The 22,961-nt window shown below is 37.8% G+C and overlaps 1 protein-coding gene across 1 annotated transcript in view; it reads left to right on the top strand.

The window, feature by feature from the left end:
- MMS22L (MMS22 like, DNA repair protein) overlaps positions 1-20,661 on the top strand; it is an 87,450-nt gene extending 66,789 nt beyond the window's left edge. Inside the window, exons 17-25 of the mRNA XM_058802316.1 lie at positions 1,178-1,320; positions 2,074-2,216; positions 2,366-2,525; positions 5,483-5,652; positions 12,291-12,502; positions 14,785-14,951; positions 16,348-16,444; positions 17,563-17,730; positions 20,024-20,661. Coding sequence (XP_058658299.1) covers positions 1,178-1,320; positions 2,074-2,216; positions 2,366-2,525; positions 5,483-5,652; positions 12,291-12,502; positions 14,785-14,951; positions 16,348-16,444; positions 17,563-17,730; positions 20,024-20,108 — 1,345 coding nt within the window. The 3' untranslated portion in view covers positions 20,109-20,661. The remainder of the gene's footprint in view (positions 1-1,177; positions 1,321-2,073; positions 2,217-2,365; positions 2,526-5,482; positions 5,653-12,290; positions 12,503-14,784; positions 14,952-16,347; positions 16,445-17,562; positions 17,731-20,023) is intronic.
- The last annotated feature ends 2,300 nt before the right edge of the window (positions 20,662-22,961 follow it).

Raw genomic sequence — 22,961 nt, 5'->3', positions numbered from 1 at the left:
ACATGTGCTGAATGAAGTATGAGTTAGGCACATTAAATTCCTTTTATAATTTGAATTTTATAATTTTGAGTTTTGTTGCTCTTTGTGTGAGATGAAAAGAAAAAAATTTTGACTCCTGAACTTGAATTTTGGTATTATTTAGGTCTTAAGGTTAATTACCAATTCTCTTCACTCAAGTAGGTGTTTGAAAGCAGTTATTTAAGTATTTGTCACCAACATTCATTAAGCACCTGACATATTGTTATCAATGCATACATAGATACATTGTTATCCTTGCTCAGCTTCCTTGTGAAATGACAGCGAGTACCTAAGGTAAGATATTTTTAGTAGAATGTGGAGGTATCACTGTTGTCTTGAAAGGACTTTTGTAGCGTGATTCATGTGCTTACTTACCTTAGGCAGTTCTATAGCAAAAGTTATCAAAGTATCTAAGTGCTGTGGTCTTAAGGCTTCATGGTTACTGTGCTCTGATAATTTTCCCATCAAATATTCTCAGTTAAAAAGTAAAAAGATTATTTTGTTTCCAATACTGTTACACCGTGCAAGCTCTGGCAACATGCACATGGGCTTTGGAATTTCTTCTGCAGTAGAGCCTAAACCTTCCTCTCCTTGAAAGTATATATAGCATGTTTATGTGGAAATGGATATACCTGTGTGTGTATACATACCTAAATGAATATGTCTGTAAGTGTACTGCCAAGTACAGCAGTTTCCTTTCTCATCTCCAAGGTGCCCTTTTATGTTTCCCTTTTGCATCTGTTTAGAGCATGGCATATCTTTATTTGCTAAAGGAGGCTTTCTCTTCTCCATCTTTAATGTAGTTAGAACTAAGCAGACTTAGTTAGAACTAAGCAGACTTCAGAGTAGCATGGGACACCTGGGCTGGCTTTATATGAAAGGCTGGAGCAGCGTGAGCAGTGTCAATATGAAGTTCCCAGCTGATTCAGATAAACTATTTCCACCACTGTACATTGTCAGTTTAGATAACACAGTCAAATCATCCATTGTTACAGTAAGGCATTTCCCATTGTGTGGATTTTCATCCCTCTGTTTTTTTGTAGCCAAAACATATATACAAGAGTATATGTCATCTACAGCCAAGTGACACACTCTGTCACCTTTCTGCCTACTTTTATTAGATCTCTGTACCTTTTTTCTTTCTCTTCCACCTCCACAGTTCACTGTGTGAGGCTTTTTCTAGCATGGGCTATACATCCTATGAAGCTTTGACAGTGCGTTCGTGGTTTCGCTGCGTTTTGCAAATGTTCCTCGATCAACCAAGTGGCGCCTGGGCCAAGACAGATGCTGAGAGAACAGTTGGTAAGTGCTCACATTTCCCTCATGTTTGCAGTAACGGGGCTATATTGCAAAGCTGGCAAACATTTTCAGCTAATTACAAAATGTATTTTTGTTTGTATTCCTTTACTTTTACCTAATTACAAAATGTGTTTCTTTACACTGCTTGTGCTATTTATTGATAGTTTGCCTGCTCTGCATATGACAAATTTATCACAAACAAAGATAAAAGAGCTTGTTTCCTTGGAAGCAAAGAATAAAAACTTGCTCCCAAGGAGACAAGTTATTTTTCCCCCATGGAGAAACTGCTCCAAAAAAAAATGAAAATCTGAAGTAAATAGTCAGAAATCATGCTGTGAATGGCCTAAAAGGAAAAAAAAAAGGGAGGGATGGGGGAATCTAGCTGCAATTAATTCTCCCATTTTTTTACACTGGATACTTTGCTTTCTTAGAGCAATACTTTATCCCTTCTTCTAAAACCAATGCAGTTCTAATTATCTGTAGAACTTGTCTTCCAGTCACTATTTCTCATACACATTTTGTGGATTTCAAAAAAAAACAAACATCACCTTAAGCCATACTTAAAACTCTGTATTTTCTTATAAATTATATCAGAAAAATAACTGGTTTGGAATTGTTTTATTTATCTGGAGAGATGCAGTTGGCTGCCAAATACTTGTGTTTTAGATATTTTAAAATAATGCTTCACTTCATTATTTTGGGACTAAATTAAATAGTGTATACTGTATTTATTGATTGCTCTCTTGTAATAATCAGGAAAAGCCTACATGGAGCAGCTGACGGAAATGACAAGACTGATTTTTAAACTCTCAGAAGTAGAAAACATTCTTTTAAAGGCTAATGTTGGACAGTCAGTTTTCAAGCAAGACCCAAAAAATGCTCTTGTCCAGTTCATTAAGGTACTGTACATCTACCCCATGTTATTTTCATAAGACAATTTCAGTGCAAAGAGACTAAGTATCAGATTTAGTGTGCTATAAAAGAAATTACTCACAAAAGTCTCATGAGAGACTGATTTATATTTATTTCAATGTTTGTGTTTTCTCAGGCTGTTGGTAGAACTTACAGTGGTCTTCAGACTCTCCCTGAGAAATCTGCCATGGTAGCAAAGACTCTGGAGTATTTGGGTGATGTGTTAAAGTACGTAAAACCCTATCTGAAGGCAAAAGGACCTCCAGAAGGTCTGCAGCTTACATACTGGATCATAGGTAATTATTTTACACCTCTTTTCTTCTAGGAAATAGTTTTAAAGAATCAGTAAAATAAACTTATGATACTTTTTTCCCCTCTATGCTATCCGCATTTTTTTTTTCTCTATACTGTTTAATGTTCGAAAAAACAAAGTTACCAGTGCTACAGTTAGATTTTCTCTAGATCCTGATGTCTAACCTCCTTGTGGTTTTTGTTTATGGGGTTTTTTTTAATTACCCCTGCAAATCAGTATTTTCAAAAGTAAAATGCTTTTGTATCTTTCATTACTGAAAACCACCTGTTTTACCTAAACAAACCCAGAAACAGTGACAAGAGCTGGTTTCTGGCTCTTTAGCTGTAGTGAGGATTGTTGTAAGTCGTAGCAGTTCCTGAAGTTACAGCAATTTATACCCACAGTGGATCTGATCTTCCCAGAGAGGGTCATGAAATCTTTTTGTGTGAGGTCTCTTATTGTTTCCTTCCTCTGCCCACTCATTTTAAACAGAAGTGATGAACTCTGAGTTCTTCCTATGGAACATAAAAGTAGGTGTACACCCTTCTGAAAGAATTCCAAGTTTTGAGCCATGTGGATTGAGACAACGTGCAGCTTTGGTGTTAGGTATCCACACTATGGGGCATAGCCTGACTCACCAAAGAAAACACTGTAGTAGTCACTGATTTGAATGGGTTTTTTCAATCATTGTATAGTTATGGTAGAAGTGGAAGTGCAGCCAAGGAGTTGTAGAGTTCAGCAAATTGCAGGCAGATTTTGTTAGGGCCAATGTGGAGGAGTAATGTGTTTAAAACTATGTTTTTAGGGAGTTTAGGAAAAGGTTCACCCAGAGGGGGATTGAGCACTGGAAAAGTGCACTGGGGGATCGACCCCAGGGAAGTGGTCACAGCTTGGACAATGCTCTCGGGCACATGGTGGGACCTTTGGTGGGTGTCCTGTGCAGGGCTGGGAGGTGGAGTTGGTGATGCTTGTGGATCCCTTTCATCTGAGGATATTCTGTGATAAGCAGTATGATTACAGGCTACATCCTATGTAGTGGAGTTATGTTAGTGGCCAAGTAGGCTTAGGTATGTACTTCACTTCTTTTTTGGAACTCCTTCTTTGACAAGCACTCTGTACTTTACTAAAATGCAATTCTAGCATTTATTCATTAAACGTGGAATCACTAATAGGGTGCAAAAGAAGAGTGCTTTAAAATGTGCCAGTCTGACCCACTTACTTTTAAAAACAGAGTAAACCTTATGTATCTTAAAACAGAGATAATGATTTGCATGCACACACAGTTTACATCATGATTCTAAGGAGCACAGGGAAAGCATGACCAAGATGCAGAAAGTGCACCAAATGTACTGGAATTAGAGTTTTAAAAAATACTCAATTTTTATATTGTGAGATCAGCATACTTTGATACACGGGATGTATATAAAATTAAACATTCTTAGATACCCAAATGTGGGTTGGAGCCTTAGAAAGTAATTTTAGATTGGTATTTTCCTTTTTTTAGTTTGGTATTGTCCTTTTTGTTCTTTGCTGTAGGAAACGACTAATCTTCAATCATGCTGTTGTGTGCAAGAAAATGTCCTTTTTATTTAAGAAAACGTAAAGAAGGTTTAAAAGGAAAAAAAAAAATCAAGTATATTTCAATCACTGCTTCACATTCTGTGGGCTTGTTAAATTATAAGGACAAAGCACAAAACTTAACAAATCTAAACACCTCCTGTCCGTAGTCAGATTGTGTCTTGTACTGTCCCATACATCACAGCAGTGATAATAGAAGGAGTACTTTGAGCTGGAATTACCATGTTTCTTTCAAAGCAGGAAGCTTAGACAACATTATTAGAAGTATTGTTAGGTGATCGTTCTCTTTCTCTATGATTGATCATTGTGTTTTCTTTCACTCCATAAGATTAATGTTGTTTTGCATTGTTTTTAGAGATGATAATGAATGACTTTTATAGATGAATAATATCTTGTAACAGCCTACTTTGATGTTCCATTATTTTCAAAGTCTTAAACATGTTTCCTCAGGATATTCCTGTATTTTCAACCCAGAAAACTTCTTCCTGCCTCTAATAATATATAAAGTTGAAAATGTCTACATAAGAATCTTGTTTTATTTAATGTGTTTTGAGTATTAACACTTCTGAGTAGGGAGTTAGTTTTTCAAGAAAAAATACACCTCACCTGCAATAAAGATGTTTTTCAAAGTTGGGGTATTTACATATCAACACCTTTTTACTTCTTTTTTCTGAAAGTCAAAAGAACAATCAAAAACTGGCTGAAAGCTGAGCAAGTGATGCATTATTGTGCTGAAAACAAGAAAGATGTTCTCTGAGGCTCTCAGTTTGTGAACTGAGAGCTCACAAAAAACTAGCAAGACTTAATGGAGTTGGCTGCCCCTTGTTCTTCTTAATCTGCTGAAATGAAATGCAATTTGAAGGATATTTAAGGTTTTGCTAACATTAAATTGCTGTGTGAGTAGTTGCTGATGTCGTGTTGCCCCAGTGGTATTAGACAAATATAAAGGGAAGGCAAAGGCAGCATTTCCCTGCAAGAGGGATGAATGCACACAGCAAGGTAAATGTTCAAGTGCACGTGTGCTGATTGCAGTAGGGTTATGGATCAAGTTTAATTAAGTTTTCTGCAGGGATCTAAGAGACTCATCCTATCTTTAGCATTGCTGTACTTTTCCTAAAACATCTTCAATTGCCTACAAACTTGTAACTGTGTTGTGTTGAATCAATATAGTATTTTATTTTGAACTGTAAATGGACTTTTGAGTTGTTTTGACTGGGATTTTTTAGCAGGATGCCATGGAATGAGTACATAGGAGTGAGACAATTCAGTTGCTTTTGCTACTCTCAGATTATCTAATTTAACATAATTGCTTCTTAAGGCTTTCTTAATTTTTTTTTACTAACTGTAAATTGGTTTGGGATTTTTTTTAACTTTTTTCAACAGGATGTCTGGTAAAGTTCTGTGCACCAATACTGGCTACTTCCAAGGCACAGCAACTCTTGTTTCGCATTGTGGATTGCTTACTGCTGCCACACTCTGTGCTCCAGCAGGACAAGGAGCTGCCTGTGGCCTTGCTGTCTGCCATTCAGGAAAGCCTGCCTCTCTATCTCCAGGTAAATATCTCAGTTCTATTATCAGCACACAAATGAATCTTCAGGAAAATATTAATTTTGCAGAGGATTTTTTCTTTTTCCTTAGTCAACAAGCATTGACTGAATTTACTGAAGCAGTAAGAGAAATTTTTTTCTTCTTATAGAAGTGAAAGGAAAATTGCCCCCATTTGGCTTTCCTCATTGCAGGCAGCTGTGCTGTGGTACATTTTAGAGCTTCTGGTCTCATCACTGCATATGGAAAACATTTAGCCAACCTGCTGGTTACACTGGTCTCCAGTGTGACAGATTTCTCAAACAGTGCATCAAGTAATCATAATATGGAGTGAGAAAATTGTTAAGATGACAGAACAAATATTTTAAATCATCCTTGACTTGGCTAACTGTAGATAGTTATAAATGACTTACCCCTTTTTTTGTTGCTCTTGGGAACAAAAGAAAATCCTTGGTGTATCATGCCACTGGTTTGTCTTAATACTCGGAGAATATGTTTTGCTAAATCAGGTTCCTGCTGCTTTGGATTGCATGACTAAAGCCTTCTTCCCTATTATTTGTCCTACTCCTCTCTCAGTTACCCTGTCACACTTGAAACTCTGTAAGGCTTGTTGATGCTGTAGGAAGACACTAATTTCTGCTGGTGAGAAAGAGAAAAGACTATATTTTGAAAATAAATAAGTTGACATGTTTCCCTTGTAAATCTTTGTGTCTATTTTGCTTACCATTTTCCCTTCTCTCTCAGTCTTCATTTTGACTGAAGTCTTAACTCACTACTTTGCAGGATTGCATTGTGAAACAATGCAGTGGTGACATTGTAAACATCACTGGAATTTATTAGTTTCAAAAGCAGCTCATTGTGATCAAAGGCATGTCATAGGGAAGTGAATATGGTTGTGCAATGCTCTGCACAGTGTTTTGCTTTATTGCTTTGTAGGTATTTTCATAAGCTGTGTACATGTAGGGCCATCTGGACAATGGTATTAGCATGGACTGTGAGTGTCTGTTTGCTAATTTGGTATTTCTCTTGTAGAGCCAGTTTCTCTGGAGCCTGCAGAGACAGATGTAGCCTTCAGATGAAACCACTTGAGTTGGTTTTGAAGTCTTGAGTGTTGTGTACCCTTGTTTCCTGTTTTATTTGCCAGTTTCTGACTTCCAGACCTCACTTTTGTACTCTTCATCAGTCTGCTGCATTGTCCATGTGCTTTCCAGCTATGCTAGATGATCTTGTGTGACAAAATATTTTAGACAAACACTGCTTCTAGAAAACAAGTAATTCTTTAATTTGATAAACACTTCTGGGGAGTTATTGTTCCTGTTTCAATATGACACTTTTTGTATTTTATTAATTTTTTGTTCGTCTTTGCAAGGTTCCAATATTTTTAAGTGTTTGAAAATGCTTCATTTATTCAAAAATACTTCCTCCTCTTTTATGTGGAAAAGTGGGAAAATTACAATTTCGAATCAACTCAAAACAAAATATTTCAAGATCAGTTTAAAAACAACAACAAAAAACCTCTTCTGAGATCATTTGAGATTGAATGGATTCTCGGCACTCTCAGACATCTGAAGTTATTTTTTCACAGTTGGGTTAAAGTTGCATTCATTCCCTTTCACCCCAATACACATTCTCATTTAATTTGCTTTAATGATTCTGTGAATAGCAATTTGTGACTTGAGCCAAATAGTAACTTGCCTCACAAAGCAAACAAAACCCAGAAACCCAAAGGGGTGTATCAGAAAGTGATAAAACAGTGTATGTGGAAGGGAAGATGGAGAAACAGAATTCTTTGGGAATAACCTCACCTTGACTTAACTAAACTGCAGGTGCAATGTGTGATGAGGCCACTCTTGGGGAGCTGCCCTGTGCCTGGTGCTCATTTGTGGGGGTAGAGCACTGCTATTTTAGGGCAGGAGCCTTAATTCACCCTAATGTTAGACAAGCATTGTTCTGTGGATCTGTCCCTGTTCATACTCCAGCTTACAACTTAATCCTTTCACAGTTATGTGAAAATAAAGAAACAGGAATTTGGAGACCATGCAAAGCATTCTCTTATACATGTGAGTTCTTTATTCATAGTCAAAGTATAAAAGCCCTTGAGTGGAATTTCTCCTCAGCAGCCTTTCCTTTTTAATTTTTGTTTCTTTAGTCTTCTGAAAAGTTCCAGGCTCCATTTTTTTTCTTCAGTTCCTACAGTGTAGGCTTTTCCTGCTTTGCTCAAAAAACCTGCTTCAGATCTCAGAAAACATTTTAGTTTTGCTAGAAATGACCTGAAAAAAAATCCCTCTTTCCAGAGTAATTTAACAGCTAATCTTAATCTGGTTTACTTGATCCATTTATTGGGTTTTAAAGGGTTTTGAGGTCAGTCCTACTAGCAGTTTATTTTACATATCCACTGATGCAACAATTTTATGAAATTCCATAGAATTCCTGAATATTTTAATCTTTTAGGACAGCATACAGAGCTCCTTCTCTCCACACTGTGTAGTTTATTACTACACAATTCATCAGAACCAATGGCTGTATTTCACCCTCCTTCACCACCCCAAACCAACAAATTTATTTGCTTCATTTTACACAAGCACACACAATTGTCAAAGGCACTAATTAAGACTGGATGTTGCATTTCTCTCTCATCAGTTCAGACTGACTGTGTTTACTTGTTATGTTTGTGCTTATATAGAACTTTGGGCTATATCTCTGCCTTTTGACAGATTTTGGGCAGCTGGTCTGGTCTCTACTGTACAGGGAGCTTATCAAGATTTTGTTTTCAAACTCAGTCACTGATACTGCCTTGCTAAAATAGCTTAGCTCTAGCAACTTTTAAGCTATTTTTTGGTTTTTTATCTTGCCTAAAGGGTTACTGTCTGGATACTATTTCTTTCACTGCACATGTGTTTTGGTAATACTTGATGACCTAAGAAAGATTTTTATTGAGATATAAAAATTGCCCTCAGATTTGTTTGAATTACTGACTTGGGAAAGTAAAGCACAAAGAATGTGAATGAGCAGCCATTTTACAATTGTATGGGACTGTTCCTAATTATCAAATAGTGAGGTATGTAAAATTTAACTGTAGGTATTTCACTACTGCAAAAAGAAGTTGTGTTGATTTGTGTGGTAGTGTATTGCTAACATCTATCATAGAAAGTTTCAGACCGATATTGCTCTTGATGGATTTCTTGGAGAATGATTTGGAAGAATTTTAGTAAATGTTTACCAGTAATATGGGAAAAGACTGAAGCAGTGCAAGAAACTTGTTTTGGAGAAGAAATATTAGTTTAAATCCATCTTGCAGAATACAGTGTGGGTGCATGGAATAAGCACTGTATACATAATGACAGGGAAGGTAAGATTTATCAGTATTAATTACTGTTTGATTTATCAGTATTAATCCAGTATTAGTCCAAATACAGAAGATTTGTTGATTTCTGTCTAAATACTGAGAATGGCAAAAGAGCTTCATTCTAGTAGTGCTTGGCCCATGCACTTCCCAGTGATTTTAATGGCTCTGTGCAGGCTCAGCATTTGTGGGAGATCAAACCTTGAAAGCCCTCCCATGAGCCACATCTGTGGTCTGATAGTTGAGCAAGCTTATTAGTACATTTTGTGAATTATAATATGTGTTTAATAGGAAGTGTACAACATTAATTGGTGGACAGCAGATTTATTCCAACAGTGGGACTTGCAGTGTAAGTCATCATTAGATAGCTTGGCATTTCTGCAGTGAATAGTTCCAGTAATCCACACTAATCGGTTCTTTGCTCTCCACAGGTGATTTACAGATACACAGATAAATCAGAAGAGGCAGCTCTGGCCACAAAAGGTTCCTGCAGGGAACACACACAGGAATCCATTGCCTTTCTGCTAAAATGAGGAGCAGATGATGTCATGCTTCTCTGCTCCCCTTAAAATGTCCTTTTTTTTTAATCTTAACCTCAGAAGATGGCTGAAGAGCATAGTTAAAGAAAAGAAAACAACTCTATCAACCCTTTAAAGTCCATCTGCTTTGTAGGGATTGTCCTGGGGCTCTGATGTGATTGATTTCAAATCTCTGGTCCAGAACTGCAGTCCAGTTGCATGTGTGTTTCTTTTTTCTCTCATTTGAACAGCAGCTTCCTTTATCTCACTTAATTACTGGTGGGATTTAAAAGAAGAAATTTCTGTGTGATTATCTTGCAATCAGATCCTTGGCCAGCACTGCCTCGGGTGTTTTGCCATTGTAGCTGGAGATTTGCACCTACTGTGCAGTGCTGGTAACTCATGCCTTGTGCCTCTTGGGATATGGTGTTGTCAGACCTTGTGCAGCTCTGTTGCTCTCTGCACTTTGTAAGGAAAAGGAAGAGTCCAAAATAAAGAACACAGTGCTGACCTAAAGTCAGTAGGCCTTTTTGTCCAAGAGAGAAATCCATGTTCTTTTCTAACTTTTGGGATGCAGATTCCAAATCAATTTATTTCAACCCAAAAAATGAAAATGCTTTTATGAAGGATCAGGCTAGGTTTGTTGGTTCACTTTGAAATTAAATTATTAGACCTGCAAAAAATTAGCATTCCCTCAGATATCTGAATTCTAATATTCTCTTTTTATTGCAACCATTTAATAAGTCTAGAATCATTCTTAAAAACAGTAACTCTTACTAGTTAATAACTGATGTCTTCTTGATACTGTGTATCATTTGTTGATCCTCAGTTCTGTCTCATTTTAGCAATTGTCATTGTTAGTTCTTCAGAGGTGCTGCCTCCTTCATGTATTCCTGCAGGTATCCTCTCTAAGGTTGTGAAGTTCTTTGTGTCCCTTTTATCCAATAAGTTAATACACTTTGTCATAGATGTCTGGGTTCTTTTAGTGTTAAAAACAGTCTAGAGTCTTAAGAGTGCCAGTTCTAATATTTGGATTATGGAGTGCATTCTGTCTTTCTGTATGAGCTTTACTGCAGAAAGCACAGGCAACTCTTCTTTATGCCTGCTGCAATATCTTACTGAAAACATCAAACACTCAAGTTTATACACTAAATAATCTGTCATCTCTAACAGTCTCTAAGTCTGCTACTTGCCAAGAAGTATCACTTGACTTCTTTTTTTAAGAATTCTGATACAGCAGCAGCTTTTTTCTACAATAATTTACTCTGTGTACACAAAAGGAGGAGAAAATCTGAAGTTTTACTCAAAGCCTCAGTTCAGAAAGTGTGGTTTTTTGTCATTGAGATTCGCCAGAATTATCAAGGAACCCCAAAAGTATGTGAGGTAAAACCCTTAAGCCAAATCTGCATTCAAGAGAGCCACCAGGTCTTCAGACATCTCATTTCTTGAAATCTCATGTTTCCTGTATTTGTTTACTGTGGAACCAAAAGTGGGAACTCAGCATTTCAAGACCCTCAGCTATGCCTCAGTCTGCTTTTTTTTTTTTTCCCTGAATGTTTTGTCATGTTCATACAGACAGGTATAGATGAAAATGTTTTTGGGGAGTCAAGAAATGGGTTTTTTTGAATTTAATACAAAAAGCAACAGAAATTCACCTTTTCCATAGCTGGGGAGCAAAAACAGCTTGACTTGATCTGTTCATTCCTATATCAGGGGCATTAGTTTACCTCAGCAACCATAAATATTCAGACAGATACTCTTCCTACCAAAACCAGAGTCTGGATTGCAATGCTAATGGAAATTTGAAGTACTGTTGAAATTGCTGTCTAGGGAGCTCTGTGCTTGACCTTGTTTTACACAATTATTCTTGTTGGACAAAACTATTGTGAAAACTGAGTTCTCAAGAGGCTTCTGTTTGTGCTGCTGACTGTGACCCTTGAGATAGGAGATCACTGGACCTTTTTATTTTTTTCTTAGTGATTTGTTCTTGCTCTCAGTAATCAGAGGAGGGGGAAGGAAACAAGATCTTAACTTTCTCTTATGGGAACCCATTCCAGTAAGAATACTCTTTTTTTCAGAGATGGACCATATATATGTTCTAAAACTACAGGTGGAGTTCAGATAAGCACTTTCTGGGCAAGTACTTTCATTATAGATTTTTCTCTGGATCAATATAGCTTATATTGGATAAATCACAGCAGTTTTAGCCTTATCTTAAACAGAGTTTAAAACCTCCTCTAAATCCCTTATAAATGGTGCTTAATTTACCCTAATTTGTTCATACTATGAGCAAATCTTTTCTTGTTGGAGCTCAATTCTAAGTGCTCATTTTTCTGCTGTAGCATTTATACAAAAATTTCACACAATCCTTTACAAGCAGATGAGGTTTTTATTCTTCCTGTCCCATCTTAAATCTTACCTGATTAACATACTTTGTTAGATCATGTACAGGATGGAAAACAGAAATGAGAAGCTTTTGGGTGCAGAAGTGCCACAGTTTTATTTTGAATTTGAAGGGGAGCTTGCATGTCCCAAAGGTTATCTTCCAATATATTAGTCTAGTGAAAGATTTTTCTCTGCTTTGTAAGCCTGGCCTGCTTCTGTCTTCATTTGCAGATCATCATGTCTGCAGCAAATCAGCGATGCTTATTTGTCTGGCATAGTTACTGTGTGCAGCAGTTTACACAGCATGTAGTGAGTGTTTACCATACAGTTGTTAAAGATTTATTCAACTGTATTGCTAAATTTTATTTAATTCCTCACTTTCTAAAATTTTCTTCCACAGGGCCTGTCCTTCATATGTTGTCAGTCCCAAACCCAGGGTGCCTATTTAAACCAACTCCTTGGGAGCATCATTCGCCATTACTTTGGACGATTCCTGCCTTCGTCCCCGGCCGTGCCCGGTGCTGGGCAGCATCCCCTGCTCACTGCCTTGGGCAGCTCCATCAGCGCCCCCCAGCTGCTCCGCCTCCGCAGGACCACCCTGCAGGTCCTCAGGTGAGGAGCAGTGGGTATAAATCATCACTCTCTCAGGCCTCAGATTCACATTTCACAAACAGCTCATGAGCTCAGGCCTCTGCTTTCCTCTCAGCTGATGGTGCGGCTCTTGGAAGAGCCTGGGAGTTGCTGGGCAGGGAGCAAAGGAAGAAGAGTGTTTATATATCAGAAGAGTAAAATCAGAAAGATTTATGAGAGATTAATTAAGGATAAAAGTCCTAGACCACAACAAAAAATATTGCAGGTCACGTGAAATACAAATCCTTTTCTAATTATGCTCCAATGGACATCATCACACGTGTGTCTCAAGCTGTATTTAGGGGTACAGAGTTGTAGTGCTGAGAGCTGCCACAGTTAGCTGTGCATGGGAGACCTTGTTGCTCTCTAAGTGTCAGGGCATGCACAGGTGTGCCAGCTGCCCAGGGGACATGGAAAACTGGGAAGAGGAAGACAGAGAGGCAGGAGACGGTGATTGATCACTGCACTGTCACCACTCGCATGATGTCAACAGCAGCTACAAATCTCTGTTCCTGCTGCTGAGAGGCTGACACTTGGTTTTATGTACTGCAGAGTAGTGAACAATCTGTACTTTTTTTCTGTGTTGGGAAAGGATTTAAACCCCCTCAAATACAGGCCTATATCCATGGTAATTGGATCTTTATTTGTTGAAGAGTGGGTATACATGTTGATCAGAAAAATAATGTCAGTGCTAATCTTGGGTAAATATGAGAGGAAATCCTGTAAGTAAAGCTTGTATTATCACCTATTAAGGGAGTCAATTAAGATTTCACAATCTTAGTTCTGACATGTTTTTGGATACCCAAACTTTGTCATCTTATTAAAGTTATTTTTGAATGTGTGCATGCATGTGTGAACATGGGGATTAAGAGTGGAAAGTTCTGAAGGTGTAATGGCACTTGGGGATCTTTAAGATGTGAAACATTCCTTAGTGATCTGGGAAGAATGTGTTAGAACTGAGCAGCACTCTGGTTTGCAAAGTGCTGGGTGGTCATGAGGCAGTCATGGGGTCTGTACACAAATAGGTGCAGTTTGTTCACCACTTTGCCATATGAAAGCAATGAATGTATTGCTGCTGCAGAGGGGAAGGGAAACTCCATCAGGATTGTATTACCCAGCTCACAGAGCTGTTGTAGTGGAAGAACACACAAAAAAAACCTGTGGGAAATTCTCAGAGTAATTAATGAGACAGAAGATTTCAGAGTTGCTAATAATCAAGTTAGACCACATGATACAAGAACTGTGAGTGTCACAGCTTTCATTGGCCAAGTCACACCAGTGCTCTGAAGCAGTGCAATGAAGTACACAGAGCTCTGAAAGTCACATTTCATTTGAAAGTTGTAGAAACACTCTTTACTGAGCTTTTAATAAGGATGCTGGTTTTTATCTGATGCATTGTTCAGCCAACATATGTGCCTTGTTTGAGTAGGTAACAGTACCTAATATTAAATATCTTAAAATGGTTTTTTGAAGGTTCTGGGAGTGCTCTTGCTGACTGATGAATAAATGCCGTGTTCTCTTTCACCTGCAAAACCTTTTGTCTTCAGATTCCATTAATTTGTGGTGCCAAACCAACAGTAGTTCATATTCTTGTATTCTTTCGTGGAAAATGAACAAATCAATGTGTTAAAATTGGAACACTCCATGTGTGTGATGTTAAAATTTGCTCTTGTTGCAGATTGACAGGTCACCTTTTATCCTTGTGCCAGATTTTATATTGGAGATGTTTGTGTTAATTCTGACAGAACAAAATCAGTCACTGGCTGTCCTGTTACAACATACTGTTTATAAAAATCAAATAACAGTACCAGTGTAACAGCAGAGCTGTTACCACAAGTATGCTTGTGAGTTTGCAAAAGCACATAAAGCTAAATAATGTAATTAAATAACAGCTGTATTATGCATGTTGATTTAGGATTTTAGAATCTTCATTCCTTCATGAATTCAATTATATTATGAAGCTACCTTTGTATTTAGCTTTTAATAGTCACACTTGGGTTTTAAACTGTAATTATGATGGCTCTTATTTCTCACTCCTCTCTGAACAGAAGAGTCAGAAGATATCACTGTTCTCTGACAAACTGGGAGTCATTGCTACGACTAAGATAAATAGAAGCCATTATTTAAGCCTAGATAAAGATAGAAATCTATGTAATAGGCCTCCTGCTGAAATATCACAGTTATTTTAAGGTATATGGTGCTTGCATTACATGGAAAAAAACCCCAAATCATAGACTTTGTTCTGGCTTGCTTTGTCTTCCCAGGGAATACTACCTGCAGTTCAGAGGGCATGCTCCACCTCCTCGCTTGGCCTCTGTTCTTGCTTTCATTCTTGAAGTACTTCAGAGAACCCAGAGCACTGAACTGTGGGACACAGACTTGGTTCTCCCAGCTGTGTTGAAGTGCTTGGTGTTGGTTAATGAGCTGCAAGGTGAGCTGTTTGTTTGCTTTAAGTACATCTCTCCACGCCTGCAAGATTTCTGCACTGCTGAGCATCCTTCATCCTGGTATTTAAGACTCTCAGATGAGGTGAATAAAACAATCTGGCCAGATAAACTGGATGAGGCTTTTTTTTTCATTAACTGGTCTGGGACTTCTGCCTCTCAGGCAGAGAAATCCTGCCTCATTTAACTCTCTAATGAACTAGTCAGCTTCTCAGGAATCTGAAGGCATTTCCTGTTTTCCCTATCCTTCCCATATAATCTCCTCCATTAGCAATTGTGGAACTTTTCTTCCACCTAAAGTTTTGAGACCAAATAAGACTAGTTATGTTCTCCCCTAGAGGCATTATAAATGGATTAAAAGTAGCATGTTGCTCTCTGAAGTTATCTTTGAGTCTTCTTTCTTCTTTTAGCATGCTTTGTTTTGTAGCAAGAACATCTTTATTTTTAGGTACTTACAGAATGAAGCACTCTTTTCACCCCACATTGTATAATGAATGTACCTGAGCTCAAAATTTCCATTTCTTGCTGCTGGAGAGGCGTTAAGCAAAATTTGGATTCACCTCTGACTTCTCCTGGGAATTTTCTCTGATAAAGTACTGTTTGATTCTGGTCTGTAATAGTTTCAGGGACAAGATGTGCTTAGGAAATTGACTCAGCCATCACCAATTTTCTTCCCCCTTTTGCCATCAAAGCCATATCTGCTAAAAGCTGAGCACTCACCTTGCAATGAGCTAGAAGTCCTGGGCTGCTGTAGCCACCAGCTCCCTGCCTGCCTGGACAGGGCTCTGCCACTCCCTTCCAGAAAAGTCCTTGCAGCCCAGTTCCACCTTTATAAAGGAAGAGCTGCATCTTGCAACTTGGGTGTTTATTTGGAAACAATTATTGAGAAAATAGTGGGAGAGGTTGTTGGGGTTTTTAGGGTTTTTTTCCCTTAAAAAAAGAGTTAGGGTGCATTTCAGAACAATCTGCACCACTGAAATTACAGAGTAGATCCACACAGCTTTGAGCAGAATATAATGCTGTGACTACCTATCTTTTGAATCAAATAGGAGTGTTTAAAGAATATAACCAGAACTTAGATTTAAATAAAACCTCTATTTCCTCTAAATGTATATCTCTTGGCTTTAACTTAAAAAAACCATAGTGTATTTAAAAATCTGTTTAAAGGATAATGGTGGTGAAAATAAGACTTTTGCATAAACCCGTGACTCATTCTGTTCTTTATAGCCAATCTAACTAAGTGCTCTCACAATCATTTCACTTGCATCAAAGAAATATTAAACCTTTTTTTTTCTCATTTAAAATGTTTTGTCTTCATGAAAGACATCCTCCAGATGGCCAGTTCAAGAGCTCTGTGTGAATCCTGTGATTTTTCTTTTGCAGTTAAAAAAATATCTACAGACATTGTACAGTACATGGTAGAAGGCTGCCAAGCAGGGTCAGGAGGAGAACATGCCACCCAGCTGACTTCTGTATTTAGGTAACCAGAAAATATGCCAACTGGCAACAAAGCTGCTGCAAGCCAATTGACAGCAAACATGTTTTCTTAAAATAACTAATTATCCTAACATGCTGCATTGTTGCTTGTTTATGGTATTTTAGTAATGGTACTTTTGGCACTGGATTTGAGCACAGCTTTGCCAAAAAGCCAGAGCAGAAAAAGAGAAGTGAGAGGCATACCTGCTTCCTCATGGATGAGGTACTATTTTGAGAGGCATATAGTTTTTCCTGCAATGGGAAAAACTCCTCAGGAATGCTGATGGTGCTGTGAAAGATGTGTGTTCTGAATTTGAAGTGCAGCTAAAATTCACATAACAAGCTTAACTTTTTTTTATTAGATTTTGTGACAATAACAGATTATTATAATGTAAATTATTCTTATTTCATAGCTGTACAAAATGAATCCTGTGTCTTGCATGGATACAGTAGCAGAGCTGCATGGCCTGGCACTCACAGACATTCTGCAAACCTTAAGCACTGCTGCTGTATCGGGCTAGGTCTAGGTGAAAGCCTTGAGAGAGACTCACTGAAAAAAGAATTGGTGTTTGTGGGAATGCCAGTCTATATCTGATACATCAGTTTCATGGGATGTGTCATCCCTAGGGTGCTAATTTTGATTTGAATGTAATCTGTGAGCCTTGAAGTCCTCAGGTCCTCAGGATGGCAAATGGATGTGCTTCCATCTAATGATGTGCCCTATTTAAGATCCAGAGGAGCTTTATAAGAAATGCCAACATTGTTTCTGCAAATTTGAATCTAAAACTCTTGTTTTGTTAGTCTTTTTATTACAATTATTATTTACTAAATAAGAAATGTATGGTTTAGTTTTGCATTCACACACATTAGGAACAAGGCAGTCCTGGTGAAACAGCAGCAGAATCTGCCAAATTACTTGAAAATAAATGTGTGGAATTTTTAGCATTAGGCTTCAAAACCATCCTTTGTTTAGAGAAAGTATTCCAGGTAGAGTATTCCAGTGTAACAAAGTGAAAACTGCTATGCAGCCAGATTGTTTGTTCTGATTAGGCTGTACAGTTGTTGTTGGCATGTTCTCTGCATCTCTTTTGACCCTGCATTAAATGCCCCTGTGTACCCCAGGCAGTTCATCCAGGACTACACTGCTGTCTATGATCACCGGGTTCTCAGCATACTGGAGACAGTGGCAGTCTTGGATCAGACTTTAGTTACCAGCCTGATTCCCACAATCACACAGTCTCTGAAGGATTCTGAGCACAAACAAGGCCTTGGAAGAAATGCTGCACAGAGGTTTGGTTTTCATTTAATACTATTTTTGACAATGACTAGTAGAGGATTATTCTGTTGAAAGAAAGCAGTCGTAAGACAGCAGCACAGACACCCAAAAATGAGTTATTTTTAAGTGTTTTCAGCCAGAAATCTCCCTTAACTCAAGCCTGTCATGGTTTAAAGCCATCTATATTTGCTAAATATTTCCAGAGATGTTTTGATACTAGGGTCCACAGACCAGAGTAGAATTTTTGTCAAGCCAGGTTGTCTCTACAATGTATGTTGCAAAACAGAATTAAGAATTCCTTACTCAAACAATTTTCCTGTTAGTCCCTGTTTTAGAGGACTATGGGTCATATGTGAAATTATGCTATAATCAGGTATGGTCTGAGATGCTTGGAAAATAAATACCCCCAACTGAATATCAAGAGCTCTCTCATAATCTAAAATTAGAAGAGTTGTGGGTGTCCAGGAAAGGCTGGCTCTGATGGGCACAGCAGGCTCAGGATTCCTCTGTTTGCCCCCCAAGAACTCAGGACAGAAATATTTGACACTTGAATCCATCTGGCATTAGGAGAAAATGACAGAGGAGGGGAGCAGCTCTGCAGGGATGGTGGTGTCTGGGTGCAGATGCTGCACTGACCTTTCAGCATCTATGCAAGTAGTGCTACAGAACTCCAGGAAGCTCTGCCTGGTGGGGCACCTGAGCCAAAAGGGCTCTTCCTGTCAGTGCTGCTCACTGGAAGGCTGCCCATGACTCTCCTGTGGTCTGGGCAAGGAACTGGCCCCAGTGTTGGCATTGCTGCACATCCTGGGACTACTCAAAGGGGAGAATCCACTCATGCCTCACACTGGGCAAGTTTTGAGGTGTGTGTCAGCAGGGCCTGGGCTATAACAAGTCCAAAAGACAGAATTGTGCAAGAATAACTTATGAGACACTGAAGGGTACTCACAGGGTATCATCTTCCATTTAATGAAAAATGTATTTAATTAATTTGTAATTATATTATTCACCTTTTACTATCCACTGCCAACAACTGCATTTGCTTTTATTTAAGAGAATTTGCCCAGGATCAGCCTGAAGTACTGTTATATGTAGGATTTCCACACAACCTGCTTTTTTTCATCCTTTGATAATGTGTTTCATAGCTAAAAGTTTTGCTTGTTTTTCTTTTGCTAAATACTATTAATATAGTAACATTCATCTCATTATCTACAAAATGCTGAAAGCATGCAGGTTGTTGGAGCTTCCTGAAATACATGCTTGGAGATTACTGAAGAGCTCAATTTCCTTTATCCTCATCACTTAAGCCATACATATTAGCTAATCTGTTGTCAATGTTTTCTATTAGTAATTTGTATTTAGAATGTGCTGCATTACCCAGCAGCCTGAGGTGTTCCACAAACATTTTATTGTAAGAACACTAATTTTCTCTCTTCAAGAACACCTGATTTTCTCTCTTCGGTCCTAGACTCTAAATAACATGATATTAACATATTCAGTGCAATTACTGTAGACAATAAAGTGCAAATCTGTATCTATAAAAGAAGTAAGGTGTTCAGAATTTGCATCAAATGCTTATAGTGGTGATGTCCAGTGTTGTAATTGCAAGGAACTAGTATGAGAACTGCAGTTTTGTTTGCTCAAGTTAATATTTCATGACAAAAATCTATAATTAGAAAAGACCTAAATGTCAGAGGCAGTACTTTAACAATAATTACATTGTTTGGGTTGGAGAGTATTAGAATGAACTTAAGGTGAAAAGTCTCATCAACACATATGCACTCTTCTGGCAAATCCAGTTGAGTGACAGTTCCCTTCTGAATTCCAGGTTTATTTTAACAGTCATTGTCCTTGGTTGAGGATGGTGGTCGGAATCTGGTTCAGTGCTTGGGCTGCACCCAAGTGTGAGGGGCTCCCATCACTGCGCTGTGGTGAGAGTCCCAGGGATTGCTTAGGCAGAAATGAGAGAGCAAACATCATCAAAGCTGAATGCTAATATCATCCAGGCCTTGGAAACTCCACGTTTTTAAATAAGGAACTTGTATTTCAGAGCAGTTTACTAAACAATTAGGCTTCTAAGGAGCTCCACTACACTTCTAGCTGTAAACAGTGCAGTCCCTATTCTTCCTCTGATCTGGCCATGCTAAAGAGTCACAGCAAAAAAGCAGCTGAATAGGTGGGGGGACATTAAACTGTTTTAATATCTCAATATCTAAACAATGTGTTTGGGAATTACACACTTTTACTCCTAGGATGTGTGAGATTATTAAAGTAACATGTTATATGTTTTGGTTTTTTTCCCCCCAACAGAGAAGCGTATAAGAGACTCTTATCTCACCTTGCAGAGGCTGGACAAAATGAGATACAAAAACTGGAAAATGAGACAGATCAGTAATGTGCTGGTTATTAATCCTTTCCTCTTGGACATTATGACATTGTTGGTACCTAAAACTACAGACTACAACAAGAACTGCAGACTACAACAAGAACTAGACAAGCTCTTTATCTTTACAATGGAAATACATGTATCAATTTTTGTGGTTGTTCCCCATTTTCCCCCCAATTTATGTATTAATTGAAAAAAAAAACCTTTGGTATTTTATTATTGTAATGCATTTGAAGATTGACTCGATATCCTGATGAATAGCAATAGAAAGATTGAAAGCTAATTTCTTACAGATTCAGTATCTGTAAGAACAGAGCCTATATATTTAACATATAAGACAGAATTTCAAAGAATTTCACAACTTAGTCCATTGAATGAGACCTGTCCCTCTTAAATAGTGTACTTTTGAAAATCTTATTCAGGCTGTTCTTAAGAAAATCATAATTTTGTAATTTCTAATTTATTATTTTAGTAGAATGGGAAAAACATGTGCTCTTGAGTATTCAACTTGTTGAATGCAGTGCATTCACCAGGGGTTGTGCCAGTGTGATAAAGCTTGTGTTAAGAGAGAGTATTTTTTAATGTGTTTATGTTGCACAGAATGTATATAGCTGTCTTTAACTTTCACCTTTATTAAAACATTTCAGTATTTCATATTCCATTGTAAAACCTCTCTGTTTTCTTTGTGGGTAATATAAGAAAAGGCAGGTTTAGATTTCCTGTTCCCTTCCTTTTCAATGCTATGTTCTTAAAATTGCCTTATAATTTCCAGGGGTCCCAATGGTCTTTTAATTAGTCATGACATTATTAGTTATACACTTATACTAGGTGTGAAAGGTGGGAGGGAAAAAGAAGAGAGGACAGAGTTCTAATTGAAATACTCATCGTTTGATGATAGGCTAGTAATTATTCTTGTTTGCTGAGAAAGTTGGATCTTTCAAGTATTTTGCTGTGTTATGGGTCTTTGCAGGGTGGATCTAGCTCTGTAACTTTTTCTATTTTTTTTTCTCAAAGTCCTCAGGAAACTTTCATTGATGGCTATGGTATCCACACTTCACTTCCCTCAATAATCCAAAGCTTTCTGAAAATTTCTGAAACTACTTACTGGACTTTGGAGTGGGTTAGGTTTGCCATTAATGGCCACACCAGTGAGCAGGCTCTTACTTTTAAAGTCACTCATATTTTAATTTTACAATGTTAACAGGAAGGAAAAAATTATTTTTATGTCTAATAGCTCCAGAAAAATCCCTAAAATCTTGTTCAGAGCAGCTTCCCTTTCGTTACAGTAATCTTATCAAGTCGAACTAGATAATCTTCTTGCCTAAATCAGCTATCAGTACTTCAGATAATGCAGTAACTAAAAGCCTCTTTAGGCTACTTAATAGTGAAGAACATGGAGGTTCTTTTCATTATGAAAGTAACTTATTGAACTTGCATGTAGCTTCTCATAAGCTTATGTACCTGGGAGTTTTATTCATCCCAGGGGGATTCTACTTCTGAAAAGCTTTTTTGAAAAAAATTAAAAACACCCCTCTCCAAGAGAAATTAATTGAGATGCTTTTGAAATTTGAGTCCTACCACACAGATGTCTGACTGTAGTATTACTTCCTGAAAGTAAAAACTGTGATTTTAAAGGATAGAACAGATATTACAATGAAGCACTTAATGATGTGTTTAGTAGGTTATTAAGGACATATTTAATACTATCAATAGTGGCTGGAAGTTTCTGAAAAAGCAACAGGACTTTATGTAAATGCATAGCAGCTCCTGGCACATGAGAAGCTAATTTAAACAGTTTGGAAAATATCATTCTTCTTTGTCACAAAGTTAAAGCAAACAGAAACAAGACATTTTGCATCATAGTCATCAACCAGTGCCAAATGGGGGATCTGATGGGTGGTACAGACATTTGCAGATGTCACTGATAGTTCCAATAATATTAATGAGAGGACGACTTGCAGAGTACTAGTTTATGCTGACCTACCAAGCATACACCAAACAGCAGTCCAAAACCAGTGAGAAGGAATGAAGAAAATGCTGGTTTTGACTAAAATGTAGGAAAAAACCTAAAAGCTAAAAAAAAAAAAAATCTTATTAGATGCTGTCTGTATAGAGGCTGCTTAAGGCAATAAACATTATTTAAATTAAATCTTACTATAGTATTTTACACTGAAGAGTTTGGTCTAAAAAAGGGTAGATTCAGACTGGATATATGAAAGAATTTTCTTTATTATGAGGATGGTGAAACACTGGGACAGGTTTCGCAGAGGGTTGGTAGACACTCCATCCCTGGAAATATTGAAGGTCAGGTAAGATGAGGTTCTAAGCAACCTCACTCATTTGAAGATTGCTACTCATTGCAGGGGTGTTTTACTCAGAGGATGGCAAGGGTGTCTCCCAGTATGTTGTTTAAAAATAACACTGCTTGCATGGACAAACATTTCCTGCAGCTGTAAATTCTGCAATGGGTGGTGAAAAGATCCTGACAATAAAATTGTAGCTAGAGTACCTAATTCAGAGAAATTTCATTATTCAAACCCATCTATATGATGAAAATTTTATGGTATTAAGCTGTTTTGAATGTTGTGATGGTTTAACCCCGGCCCACAGCTGCTCCCCCACCAGTGGGATGACAAAGGGTAAAAGGAATGAAACTCCTTGGTTGAGAAAAAGACAATTTAATGGGGAGGGTACAAAAGTGATAAATAGGAATGCATGAAAATAAAGCAAAGCAAGGAATAAATTCACTGCTTCCCCAGAGCAGGCAGGTGCTCAGCCATCTCCAGGACAGCATGTCCATCTCCAGCTGTGTCCCCTCCCAGCCCCCTCACCAGCATGGCACTATGAGAAGCAGAAAAGCCT

The sequence above is a fragment of the Ammospiza caudacuta genome, chromosome 3 (assembly GCF_027887145.1).
Source record: "Ammospiza caudacuta isolate bAmmCau1 chromosome 3, bAmmCau1.pri, whole genome shotgun sequence".
Lineage (NCBI taxonomy): Eukaryota > Metazoa > Chordata > Aves > Passeriformes > Passerellidae > Ammospiza > Ammospiza caudacuta.
Note: the sequence above shows the minus strand (reverse complement) of the source record. Positions and strands in the feature narration are given on the sequence as shown.